Source organism: Culicoides brevitarsis, chromosome 1, assembly GCF_036172545.1.
Source record: "Culicoides brevitarsis isolate CSIRO-B50_1 chromosome 1, AGI_CSIRO_Cbre_v1, whole genome shotgun sequence".
NCBI classification, from domain to species: domain Eukaryota; kingdom Metazoa; phylum Arthropoda; class Insecta; order Diptera; family Ceratopogonidae; genus Culicoides; species Culicoides brevitarsis.
The window spans coordinates 32,899,039-32,913,312 of NC_087085.1; the positions used below are offsets into that span (position 1 = coordinate 32,899,039).

The following is a 14,274-nucleotide window of genomic DNA, read 5'->3' on the forward strand; positions in this document are numbered from 1 at the left end:
TCATAATTTTGATGCATTTTTCATCACAAAAAAAAATAAATAAATAAACCAGTTCATTAAAAATTTAAAATGACTTCATTAAATTTGCTATTTGTCAACAGCTGAAATTTCCTAACAAATTGATGAATTTTTCATGTCTCATCTTCAGTGCAAAAATTCAACAACACAACAACAACAACTTTGCAAAAAAAAGAGAAAAATATAAACACAAAATGTGTAACGTTTCAAGGTCGTTCTTTTAAAAACAACCGTAAATGTGTGCAAACTACATAAATATTTCGTTTCGTACTCGTCTCTACCTACAAACAGGGCAACGTAAGCACTTCTTTCACTTTTGTCGTGAATTTTGTTGTTTATTGTTTTAATTACATGTCATTGTGTAAGTTTATTCCGATGGACACGACACATGCTCTTGAAAAACACCTTTCGTTCTTGGAGTCACAAATTCAAAAAAAAAAAAAAACATTCTGAGAAATGTTTCAGAGTTCACTCACACACTTGATCGTTCACTCATTCGCACCGACTTGGCACAGTATGCGCATAATTTTTACGGTATTTATCATTAAAGTGACGCAATAATTATATCGTTGTGAATGCGGTGACGATTTATATGGCAATTTCAGCGAAAAACCAGTCTGTGAATCGATCAGTGGTGCATTTGAAATTTTTGGAGTGCATTTGACTTTTTATGCGCATTTTTTGTATGAGAGACAGTTTGTTTGTATTTGAGCGAACGACTGGTCTTTTGAATCTTCAGCGAGCGTTAATCGAATTATTTAAGATTTTTATCTCTCGCGAGTGAATTTTTATTTTTTCTGTATTAATTTATGTATGGAGATGTGTGGCATATTGCGATGGTCGTTGTAAAAATTCGTAAATTTTGAATTTAAACACGGCATTTAATTTAAATTTTTATGAACAGCTTTTGGTTTCGACACAAAATTTAATTTAAAATTCAACTTTATTAAAAATTGATGAACATTTCTTAGTTTTTGAATTACATAAAAATTTAAATATGTAATATTTTTTTTTATCATTTTTTGTTAAAAAATATATTTCAGAAAAATATTTTTGAAATAATTTAAATTTTAAATGTAAAAAATGTCTATTTTTAATAATATTTAATTAATATAAATAATTCAGAATTTTTTTTATTTTTGAAAAAAATGAAATTTTGAGCTTCTATAAATTGATAAATGAATAAAAAAAAATATTAAATTTTCAAAAAAAAAAATTAATAATGTTCAATAAAGTCAAAATTTAATAAATATTTATCTATTTTTTTAAATTTAATTTAAATAATTTTCTTTAACAAAAGAAAAAAAAATAATTTTAAAAATTATAAAATTTTTCAACAATTTTTTAAAAATATATTTTTTAATTTATATAATTTAATTTATTTTTTTTTTCAAAATATTATAAGAGGATATTAAAAAAAATTTAAAAAAAATTAATCAAAAATTGTTAAAAATTTTAAATACCTAATATCGCATTTTTCTTCGAAATGTGGTAAAAAGCATCAAACGCTCATTCACTCCGAATCACTCTTCATTTCATTCACCAGCTTGGCAACGTACATTGCCACCAAAGAGAATGCTCTGTGGTAGTTCACTTCTTACAAAATTTATGTTTTACAACACGTATAAACGTTACGCGTCTCCGTGTATGGCGAATGTTTGGTTAGGTTGTCGGTCGACAACGGTTCGCTTGTAAAAATTTATCTATGTACGACACGACGCGTGTGTTTGTGTACTTGCAGAGACTTAAATGTGTTAAACAATTTTTATTTAATTCAAAAAATATATTTTTCAGTCGTACTTTGACGTTGAACCGTAACAGTTTAGTTTCCACTCTTGTAGTTTACTATTTAGGGGGTAGCTTTTCTATCCATATTTTTTAAAAAAATTTTTCAAGTAAACCAAAAGCCACACACACGAAAAATATAAAGTGTGGTAACTTTACTTGCAAAAAAAAAAATAACTCAAATATTAACGGAAAATTTTTCGCATCATATCAACTCGCGCATATGTGAAGGTGCTGTAATCAAACAAACGAAAAATTTAGCAAGTTTTGTGTAAGAAGAAAAAAAAATTTTTAACGAAAGAGAAAAAAAAATAAAAATTGTACATTCATTATAAGTGCTTGAGAAGTTTGTAATAAATATTAATAAGGAACTTGTTGTTATCTGGGTCTGGATATTACATCAGACAACGAGTAAGAGATGAAAGTGGAAGTGAAATAATAATAAGAGCAGACACAATAAAAACAAAAACAGTGAATCAAGACACGCAAAAAAATTATTTAAAGTGAGTGAGTTGAAATTATGAGTAAATTAATTGCAAAGTCCCTCGTGAACGGAAAAAAATGTCAAATCAAAAAAAAAAATCAGCACTCTCAGTCAATCAAACGAAAAAAAAAATCGGTCGCTGGTCAATTTCGTTAGATAATAATTTTGAGTTTCAAATTTTTCTACAGAAATTAAAAGTTGTTTCTTCACACATCGCGCGCCGTGTGCACTCGAAAAAGCGTACGAATGCAGCCGACACACATTATTGATACAGGTTATTGCAAAAGCAGCGCAAATGGCTAATAAATTGTGTGCACGACGGAATCGACTGACATCAAGAAAACTCGAATCTTTGTTATTTCGCAACTTTTTTTGAAAAACTCTTGTGCAAAATATTGCTTAGTTTTTTTTTCATTTGGTTTCGTCGTACTCGAAGGTTCTATAAACGAACGTGTCTTCGCTACGACGCCTCGAATGTAAACAACGCCGTGCATCGTACGCGCAAATAAAATGTGCAAACCAGTGCAAGAGAAGAAAAAAAGAGTATAAAATGCATAACCATACAGTCGAATCCACTCAATGCCTGCCTGACTAAATATTTTAGCTGACCTAGTAATGATTAAACTTGTTTTGTACAAAAATATTTATTTTATGGGTGGTTTTTTGTGTGTTGGATTAAAAAGGAAAAATATAAATACAAGAAATATGCAAAAAATTGAAACTATTATTTTTTGCATTGTAACTGAAAACGTAAATAAAATTTATAAACTAGCAATTCGGGCAATAATTTGTTGCTTTTATCCAATTTTATCCAATTTGTAAAAAAAATAAGCAAGTCATGATTTATTTTTTGGTAATTCGAGGTAAACAAGAACAAAGACGGTTCTCGAAATTTTTTTTCGTTCGATAGATCACGTACCGGTCAAGTCCAAATACAACAAAAAGGGTTCCAGATTTTCTAGTTTTTCAAAATTTTGTTGAATGAACATAACACAAACAATGAAAAATCATAAATAACATCAAAGGTTACAATTCCGGAACAAAAAGTCACAGTGGTTAATCATCGATTTGAACAGTGAAATCTAAATTCAATGTTGAGGAAAACTTATTAAAGTTTCATTTATATAATTATTTAAAAAAAAAAAAAACATAAAGAAAAACCACAACAAATTAAAAATCTGTCGATATTTTTTTTATTTATGATCGAGAATAGATTTTTTTTAATTAAATGAGAAAAAATATGTGCAAAAATGATGATGAGATAATTACGCGGATGTGTATCTTCTTCGTTTAGTTGATATTTACATTGCTTGATTATCGTTCTGACGAAATATTCACACATTTTTTGCTTTGTGCTGGAAGCTGTATTTGACAAGTAAATTATTATTTGATTATTTGCAAAAAAGAAGAAGTTAAGAAAAAAATGTCATTTTAATTTAAAAAAAAAACTACTGATTTGAGCTCAAAAAAATATTTTTCAAGAAAAAAATATATTTTTTGAAAAATCTTTTAAAGTATTAAAAAAAAATTTTATTAAATTTCTAAAAAAAAATAAATAATTTTAATTTAAAAAAAAAATAATTTTATAAAACAAATTTGACAGCAATTTTTTTTTTTCTAAATTTGTTTTATTTTTTTTTATGTTATCTATTATTTTTTTAAATATTTTTTTAAAGAAAAATTATGAAATTTTAATAATTATTATTTTTTAAATAATTTAAGTAGTTAATAATTATTTATGACTTAATTTTTCGAATTTATATTTTATTTTATTTTTATAAATAAATAAAGAAAAATTTAATTTATAATTAACAAATATAAAATTTTTTTTTAAATATTTATTATTAATTTTTTATGATGAATATTTTTTTTTAAATAATTTTTGTATTTTTTTATTGATTTTTAATATTGAAAATATTTTATTAAATTTACAAAAACAATGAAGTAAACAAATTTTAAAAAAAAATCTAGAAGATTCCATATAAATATTTTCGTAAACATTTAAATAATATTAAAAAATGCTGATTCTTCATTACCAACCAATTTCTCAACACAATGATATTCAAAAAATTTTAATCCAGCAGTGGGTCTATTTACAATATTTTGTGTTATTGATGTTGTTTATATTTATTTCGAGCCAACACAGAACGAAATAACCTTTGAATAAAGCAATTAAATATCAACCTTAACGCAAATAAAAAATCAATATCGCAAAAACTTACCGTCATTGCAGTTCACTAGTTGACTCACCTCTCAAAAAAAAATTTTTACATCTTTCTCGAACTCATTTCCATAAAAGTTGTTGTCCTTTCGAGAAAATTCCTTCTTTGATATTTTTTGTCAGTTTACCAAAAAATCATCAGAAGGTCATTTTTCTGCGTTAATTACTAAAAATTGCAATTTAATGATGGACTTCCCGCTCCCAATTTGTTACTTCATTTATCATCTCGAAGTCTTGCAAAATTTGATGTTTGATGTTTCACCCGTCAAAATAAGAGTCAAATCGTGGTTTTTCGTTGTAATTGTAACAATTATATGCAAAAAGGCGTTTGACAAGTAGTTATGACCTATATCTTCTGAAAATTTCGTGTCCGTGTTGTTACCGCTTTGAATTTTTACAACGCTTAATATGCGTATAAAATTACAAAATTCAATTGAGTCATGAACATAAAGTGCAATCCACTTGGCATTTATACGATTTCTGGTTGTTTTGGGTTACGTATGTTTATTGCTTGCTCACTCGCCGGGCCAACAATATTTTTTTTTGTTTGTAGTTTTATTGCTACCTGAATTGCATATTAGACTCTTGATGATTAAATTTTGTCGAGTGGGAAGAAAAAGTCAATCGAAAGTAAAGTAGCCCTTGAAAAAATACTGATAAAAAATTCAAATTTATTCAAAAAATTAAAAAAAAAATCTGTTAAATAGACAAGATGTCGTCTCCATCGATGATGATTTTGCTCTTTTTGTCATTTATCTCGTCCGCCTTGAAATATTAAATATTTTCTTCAACATCATCGTCATTGTCAATCGTTACATATTAATCAACACGCACAAACATCCCGTCATCGGCATACGCAAATGTAAATATCGATGAATTTCATTATATTTAATAATAATTTTTTATGTAAATGATGTAACGACGCACCAAAAATCCAAAAATATCATTTTTTTTAGCAATATTTTTAGCTTAACGAAGTTCTTAAACGTCAGGGCCGTGCTCTTTGCGGATATTTACCTTAGAATCAGAATAAATTATGACAAGAGCTTTATTTTTGCATGTGTTTGAATAAATTTTAATAGCGATCGTGTCCCCAATCTCATGAAGACAGAGTTAGTTGTTGACATTTCTGACACAAAGCAATTAAGTTTGTTGACTTTTCTGTAGAAAAAAAAATATGATTATACAATAATTGTAAGAATTATTTAGCAATGATATTTTTTTCAGAATTTTTTACGCAGGTACAAGTGTTTCGAAGTCCACATTTTTCACAAATTTACAAGATTTTAAAGTAAAATTAAGTAAACCAGTTTCTAATTTGATTTCGAGTCAATAATTATTGACGGCTTGTAAGAAAAAAAATCTTTTTTATGTTTACAAGATTTACAAGTTTTGTTCTTTTTGATCTTTCGAGAAGTGGTTTCTCTTGAAAAATATTAATTGGTGTTTGAAATTTTTAAAGCAAAGCAATTTTTAATGAATTTTGTGTAATTATAAGGGGTTATAGCAAGCGTTGGCACGCAATGAAATACCATTAAAAGTTTGAAATGTGTGCAAAAAAAATGTTGATGAACTTCGTTTTTTTGTTTGGTTTTGTTTTAATTGTTGGCAAAAATGCATTAATTGCTCTTGTGTATGCTGCGGAATATAATGATGATAGTTTTTGTGAAAAAAAATTGTTCAATGAGATTTATGAACATGAAAAAATTGAACACAAAATATAATGGACCGATTATAAATAAATTTTTAAAATCACTTTTTTGTATCAATAATTGTAAAAAAATGGTTTTTTTTATTTTTGAGACTCTCAGAGCAATTTATTTTATAATTTATTGTTAATTTTTTATTAAAAAATGATGATTTTTATTTAAATTTTATTTATTTATTTTATTAAATATTAAATAAAATTCTTTCATTAAATTATTAAAACAATAATGTAAAATTGTGAAGAAATATTTTAAAAATAATTTTAATTTCAAATAAAATCTTACCAAAAAATATCTATTTTTTTTAATTATTTGATTTTAATTAACTAAAAATATAAAAAAACAATAATTAATAATTTTTAAACAAAAAACAAAATAAAAAGAACTTGAAAATCGAATATAAAATTATTAAAAATAGAAAACAATTTAATTATAAAAAATATAAATAATTAAATATAATTATATTTTTTTATAATTCTAAAAATTCCAAATTTTAATTTTTTTACAATAAACTTTTTTTTCATTTAAAAAAATATTTTTATTGTTTTTATAAATAATTAAATAAAATTTATTTTATTTTTATTTATTTATTTTTTTTTTTAATTTTTTTAATTAAATATTTAATTCCTGAATGTTGGAAATTAAAATTTTTATTAAAAAAATATTTTTGATCATTTAAATATTTTTTTTTATTAAAATTTTAAAAAACTGTTATTAAATTTTCTTCAAAATATCTATCAATTGTGAAATTTCGTGCATCATAAATTCAATCAAAAAGAACATGAATCATTATTATGTTGAACAATCTGTAACTCAAAGCGCATGTTGCAACATTATGACCAAAAAAATCACAAATTTCTTGTCATTATTTTACATAACTTCTCCTAAATTTCTCCAAATTTAGTGACCATTGCATCAATTCATGATTTATTTGCGACTTATAACATCTACGCACCTCAAAATCCAAAAACCAAAAAGACGCCAATTCACGTGGGCCTTTGTGTCATATGCCGATAAAATAACAACATCAAACAATTCGAAACAAAAACAAACAAAAGTTTTGTCTCTGTGTACCGAAATATTTTTGTGTGATAACCCAGTTTCGCAGCTAAATCTCTTAAATCAGCAGAAACATACCCATACGACACACAGCGCCACAAAATAAATAAAAAGTGCAAACATATCGGTTACAGCATAACCAATTTGCTCATTTTATTTTTTAAATTTTTTTTTATTTCTCTTCATCGAGCATGCAAAATGAGCGAGAGACCGGTCGTTGTTCCAATAAATGATAATAACGCAAGTGGATTTTTTTTTCTTCGTCGTTTTCATTACGTGTAATTTTATTGCTCTCTCGACATCATGACTCAAAATTTAGTCACTTGCAGCACTAATAGAGGCAGCAATCACACCTCGTTACTGCGCGCCGACATGAATACCGTGAGTGAGCAAACACTCTGCAGCACCGAGCAGCATTACGTAAACTTTCATTTTCGTTCCATATTTTTATTCACTTTTCTTTTGCGCTCTCTCGCTTTGTGTGCGATTATCGAGCGAGCGACACACATAGCAACGACGACGCCAGTAGTTCAAGTTTAAATGTGATATAATAATGATAATCGAACGAATAGACAGAGAATGTCGATGCGAGACAAAAGTCTTTTGTATGCAGATCATTACGAGATTCAACAACGAAATGTTGAGTTTTCGATAGAAATCAGTAATTTTTGATCGAAAAATGCGACGTAATTGACTGAATAGATGGCATTGACCTAATTTTTTGCTGTGAGGTGCTAAAAGGCAAAAAAGGCATTTCACTAAAATTCAAAAAAAAAAAAGGTGAAAATTTGTTAACATGAAATTTACAGTTGAATATCAGGGACATTTTTCGAAGAAATTTCCGTTTTCTTGACATTGACTTCGCATAAATCGATTTTTGATCATTAAAAAAGTACTTGAACCGTAAAAAAATATTGAACAGTTCGAATTTATTTTAATTTTTGTATAATGGTTGGATATATAAAGTTCAAAACAGTACAAGTTTGTTTTTTTAAATTTATTTTGAAATATTTAAATTAAAAAATTAAAAAATTTTGATTCAAAAAAGGTTCAAACCTAAATAAATATTTTTAATAAAATTAATAAAAAAATTCTTTCCGTCAAAAATTTTATTTTTTTTTTAAATTTAATATTTTGTACTGAAAATCACAAAAATTTTAGTCAATTTTTTTAAAAAATATACTTAAATAAAGTTCAAATGAGATTTTTTCAAAAAGTTGCTTTTTATTTGTAATTTTTTATTTTAATTCTAAAATTTTCTAAAAAAAAATATTTTTTTTTATTAAATTTTTTAAAGAACGGATTTTTTAAAATTAATTTTATTAAAAATTATTTAATAAAGTTTGAATCATTTTTGAATCACAAATTTTTATTTTTTCAAATATTTCAAAATAAAAAAAACATGATGAAAATTGCCAAAAATCTAAATAAATTCATTTAAAATTTAAAATGTTATGAAAATTCTAGATTTAAGAAGTTTTTTTTTAATTTTTCATCCAGATTTAGTAATTTTTGATTCAAAAACAAAAATAAATTAAATTTTTATCACTGTGCTCCTCAAAAATATTTTTCTTAAAAAAACTTTTGTGTAATCAATAAATATTTTTCTGCTTTCTAAGCATTTACAACTTTGTTTATCAAAGTTTTACGTCAAAAAACAAATTAATTCATTGACGTTTGTAACTAAATGTCGCTAAAAATTACATAAAAATCTCGCTTTCTCTAAAAATGATTCTTTTTTTACAACTCATTGACTTTCAAAGCATTCAAAAAAAAATATCAAAAATTCATGATTTTGCACAAAAAATTCATTTTATATCGTTAAAATTTCAATAAATTTCGTATTTTCTCAAGCACATTACTTTTAACAATCTTTTAAACTGTCACCCTGACCGAATAACTGATAAATAAATTTAAGCGCCAACTATTGTGAGACGCATTATTTCCTAACAAACGGCAATTTATACACATTTCAGTTGAAAAATTTCATCAATCACCCTTTAAAACGACAAAAATTTGGGTCAATTTCAAGCGGTTTTCAAGGTTAAAACCGTTAACTTCATGCAAGCCCTTTCTCAACGCAACGCATATTTAATAAAAAATGTCTTTAAATATCTCTCAAACTAGTTTGTTGAACCCGCGTGCAGTGAAATGAGATGAAGAAAATTCGTCTATACGGTTAGTTTGAGACACGTGATGTGCAATGATGTTGTTGACCATCGAGAAATGTTCCGTAACAGGAAAAAAATTTGCATATTTTCTGCTATTTTTTGTTGATAAATCGTAGCGGCAAATAATTAATTCAGCCGAAAAATGGTCAAAACCGATATAAAATGAGTTCAAGTACGACCAAATATCGAAATGCATTTAAATTTGATGCGATTTTGACGCAGGTATGAATTTATTACGGTATCAATGTAAATGTGAATGAAAAAAAAAACAAGATTGTCAAATGCGGAAAATCATTGAGAGTGACTCAGGGACTCCCATTTTACGAAAAATATGAAAAAAAAAATTTCCATCCTCATTTCGGGTCTCGCAACTAATGGAGTTGAACGTTTCTCATTTTTAACAAACAACTATTATTATTTACTTACAGCAATTAACTTGCCGCAACATCAATCACGTACCTACCCAAGCTCAGTTTGTGTGCGAATGTAAAAGAAACAAAACAATTGTTCATCCAACGAGCATAAAATCCAGCAGCAGCGGAACACAATGCAGTCATAAACAAACATTTCTGTAAAATTTACAAGCGACGTCAAGCAACAAAAATACTAACAGCGTAGTACCAAAAAGTGCCGAGTGACGTACTTGCTGCATGCAAAATTGAAAAGGCGTGAAGCGAAATTGAACAAAAAAAGTCGTACAAATCGTCGTAAAGATGAAACTCATAATTGATGGTGAGTAAAATTAATCCGTATTTTGCAACAAATAACATATACACGAAAAAAAACAAGTAGTTTCAACGTTGAAGGTTAAATTTGTTTAGTAATCTCTTGCATTTGACACAGATATTTTTCTCTCTGTTGCTTTTTGTACATTTCTTGTATGTGCCACGTGGTAGGTACATAAAAACGTAAATTGACAGCATATTGTGAAGTGATTTGATTTAATTTGTTACTTTTTCGTTGCGTTTTTATGGCTTTTTTGGCCTTTAATTGACGGAACGATTACTAGACAAATGCAGTTTTTTTAACCGGTTGAAATTTTTGTCCATAGTTAGTGGTTAACGAACTTTAAAGGGTCACAACTGGTTTTTGAGTTTAATACAACTTTCAATATTATGCATTCGTGCTGAAATACAAGAATTTGTTATAATATTTAGAGTGTATATATTTCGTAATAACTTAATTTTTAAAGAATTTACGTTTTTTTTTCATTAATTTATTGAATAATTTCCTTTTTAAAACATGAAGCCACGTGCTGATCAGATCAGCTGATCTTTGTTTTGATTTGGAACCTTTTAAAATTTTTGGCGGGAAAAGTTTTTAACCTCAAAATATAAATAAAAAAAATCTGGAAGAGATCAGCTGATCTATGTTCATATTTTAGTTCACTTAATTTTTTTGGCGGGAAAAATTTTTAACTTAAAAAATATGAAAATTCTTGATCAACTGATCTTTATTTTGTTTTTCAAATTTTTGGCGGGAAAAGTTTCTTATCTCAAAATATAAATAAAATGTCTTGATCTGCTGATCTTTGTTTTGATTCTGAATTGGATCAAGTTTTTGGCGGGAAATTTTCTAACCTTGTAGATATGAAAATTTTCATAAGTAAATATAAAACTAATTGATCAGCTGATATTCGTTTTGATTTTCAAATGATTCAAATGTTTGGCGGGAAAAATTTTTAACCTCAAAATAAATTAAAAATAATTCATGTAAATTAAAATAAATGACTTAAGTTTCAAAATTTTAACTTTAAAATCTTTTCAGATCGCGTTCCCGGCGGAACAGTCTCTCCAAGCAACAAATTATGGGACTTTGAGAACGGAGACTTGGTTGTCAACGTGAAAAATGCCCACAAAAGTTACGGAAAAGGAGAAAACCGACAAGTTGTTCTCGAAAATCTCAGTATGAATGTTCCAAAGGGAGTGATGTAAGTTCTTTTTGTTTTAATAAAAGACCGAAATTTACCTTTTTTTTTCACATTTTTCAGCTACACATTAATCGGCGCCTCTGGATGTGGCAAAACAACGTTACTTTCCGCCATCATCGGTCGTCGGAAACTCGATTGCGGAACAGTTCAGGTACTTGGCGAGACACCCGGCGCTCCTGACTCCACAATTCCCGGTCCAAAAGTTGGTTATATGCCGCAAGAAATCGCACTTTTCAACCAATTCAACGTCGAAGAGACACTTTATTACTACGGTGCACTGAACGGCGTCACGCGTGAAGTATTAGAAGAGAAAATTCCGTTTTTCATGACTTTAATGCAACTAACAGACTCGAAACAGTTCGCACGAACACTCAGCGGGGGGCAACAACGACGTCTAAGTCTTGCTGCAACTCTCATTCACGATCCAGAGTTGCTGATTCTCGACGAACCCACGGTCGGTATTGATCCGTTGTTGCGTGAAAAAATTTGGGATTACTTGGCGAATTTGTGTCACATGAAATATCGCACGATAATCATTTCCACGCATTACATCGAGGAAGCCCAAAAAGCGGATTGTGTTGCCATGATGAGAAAAGGAGTCTTGATCGCTGAAGCAGATCGCGCCTATTTGCAAGAGAAGCACGACGAGTACAGTTTGGAGCGAATTTTCCTGAATCTCGCTAAAGATCAAGATTGTGCAAAGCAGTTGATGTATAGTGCAAAAGTACCAAACACCGTCGCCAATTTACCGGAAAGCACAAAGTTACCAAAGAAAGAAGATGTGCCACTAAAGACACGGCTCAAGCACGCGGTCAATCGCGATCACGTTAATGTGCTGCTAAGACGTAATTTTTTATTTATTTTAAGAAGTTTAGGGTGAGTTTTCTTCATTTTTACGTCGAAAAAATTAATTTCATGAAAAAAAATCCTTTTTTAGTGTAATGGGAATGATTTTGGCAGGCTACACAGCGATTGTTTTGTGTTTCTGCCTCGCCATCGGCGGTATTCCGGGTAATTTAGGTGTAGCAGTAGCCAATTACGAGATAAGTGAGGTCGATAGAATGGCGGGTTTCTGTCCAGTTGTTAGTCAAAATTGCACGTACGAGCTGCTGAGTTGTCGATATCTGTCAATTTTATCGGAAAAAACGAAATTAGTAAGAAATTCAACTTAAATTTTTTAAAATTTTAAATTTTTAATAATTTTTTTCATTAGATTTACGTGCAAACAGAGGAAGAAGCGTATGATCAAGTTAAAAAAGGAAAAGCTTGGGTTGCAATGGTCTTTACAAGTAACTATTCAGCTGCTTATGAGACGAAATTGAATGATCAAGGATACTCTGATGATTGGACTGTCTTCAATTCTGACATCCAAACACGATGGGATGGAACATGTAAGCTCGAATTTTAATTTTTCAACTAAAAATTTACTAAAAATCTATTTTTAGGTCTTCCTTTGTTCAACATGCTCAAACGCAAGGTTCTAGATTCGTATTTCCAATTCACGAGAGAGCTGTCAGAGGAATGCGGAACAAATCCTCGGGTCGACAGTGTTCCCATAAGATTCAATAAACCTGTTTATGGCGCCGCAATTCACAATTTTCGTGATTTTCCTGCTCCTGGATTCATTTTGACGTGAGATTTGTTACCATAAATGAAGAAATTTAGTGTTAATAAGATATTTTTCTTTTAAATCAGCAATATTTTCTTCTTCGCCGTTGCTTCTGCTGCCTCTGCACTGATAGCGGATAAAGCAACGAACTGCATGGAGAGATCTTTCGCCAATGGAATCACTGAATTGGAGAATTTATTGTCACATTTCATGCCACAATTGATACTCGTTGTCTTACAAACCTCGATGATTCTGATATTTGGATTTAAAGTGTTTGGATTGACGATTAATGGACCCTTAGGGCTTGTTGGAGTGCTGATGTTGTTGTCCGGTATTTGCGGAATTGCTTTTGGTAAGAATTTTTTTAACAATATTTCATCCTGAAATTTTTACAAAAATTAAATATTTTCGATTTCATAGACTTTTTTAACATTTTATTTAAATTTCTGCATTTTCTACATCATGTAATTAAATTAAATTTTCAAAAAAATAATTAAAAATAAATAAATTTATTTAAAATTTTATTTAATTAAATAAATTAATAAAATAAGCATTAAAACCTATAAATTTAATTTTTTTTAAATTAATTATTTCAATTATTTTATTTATTAAATTTGCCTATTTTAATTAATTTATTTTTAATAAAATAATTTTTTTCTTTTAAAAAATTAAAAATTATTCAAATTGAATTTTATTATTTTAACATATTTAAAAAAATTAATTTTAAAATTAAATAGGAGGAAAAAGAAAGCATTTTAATTATTTTTTGATAAAAATTTTGAAAAAAAAATAAAATAATAAAAATTAAAAAAAAAATTTTTTCAGGATCCTTCATTGCTTACTCCTGCCCGAATGAACGTTCCTCATACTACATCGCCGCCGGAAGCTTCATCTCTGCTCTCCTGACTTCCGACATAATTTGGACGTCGCATGGAGCGCATCCCTACATGACCTACGTGCTCGAATTTTTGCCATTCCTGAAAGCCGTGCGTGCAATGCGAAGTATTTTGTACAAGGGAAGCGGCATCGAAGATCCTACCGTTATGTTTGGCTTCCTCCATTTAATTCTGTGGATAGCAGCATTCTTGTCATTAATTTTAATTATTATTCGGATAAGAGGAAACTAAGGCGGAATAATATCTATATTTTTTCTCTAAGTTACCAACGAAGCACGTCTTCGTTTAATATATTAATAACTGTGATTATTTATAAAAAAAAAACAAACGAAAGTTTAAAATTTTGTATGAAAAATTGCTTCAATTAGCTGTAAAAAATTGTAAATATTATTAAT

General features: G+C 28.1%; 1 protein-coding gene across 1 annotated transcript; it reads left to right on the top strand.

The window, feature by feature from the left end:
• The first annotated feature begins 10,157 nt into the window (after positions 1 to 10,157).
• On the top strand, positions 10,158 to 13,367 carry LOC134837662 (ABC transporter G family member 23-like). The gene is made up of 7 exons (XM_063853045.1): positions 10,158 to 10,176; positions 11,212 to 11,374; positions 11,435 to 12,250; positions 12,312 to 12,528; positions 12,588 to 12,765; positions 12,820 to 13,006; positions 13,070 to 13,367. Exons 1-7 carry the CDS (start codon positions 10,158 to 10,160, stop codon positions 13,365 to 13,367), a joined length of 1,878 nt encoding a protein of 625 aa, XP_063709115.1.
• Positions 13,368 to 14,274: the final 907 nt, after the last annotated feature.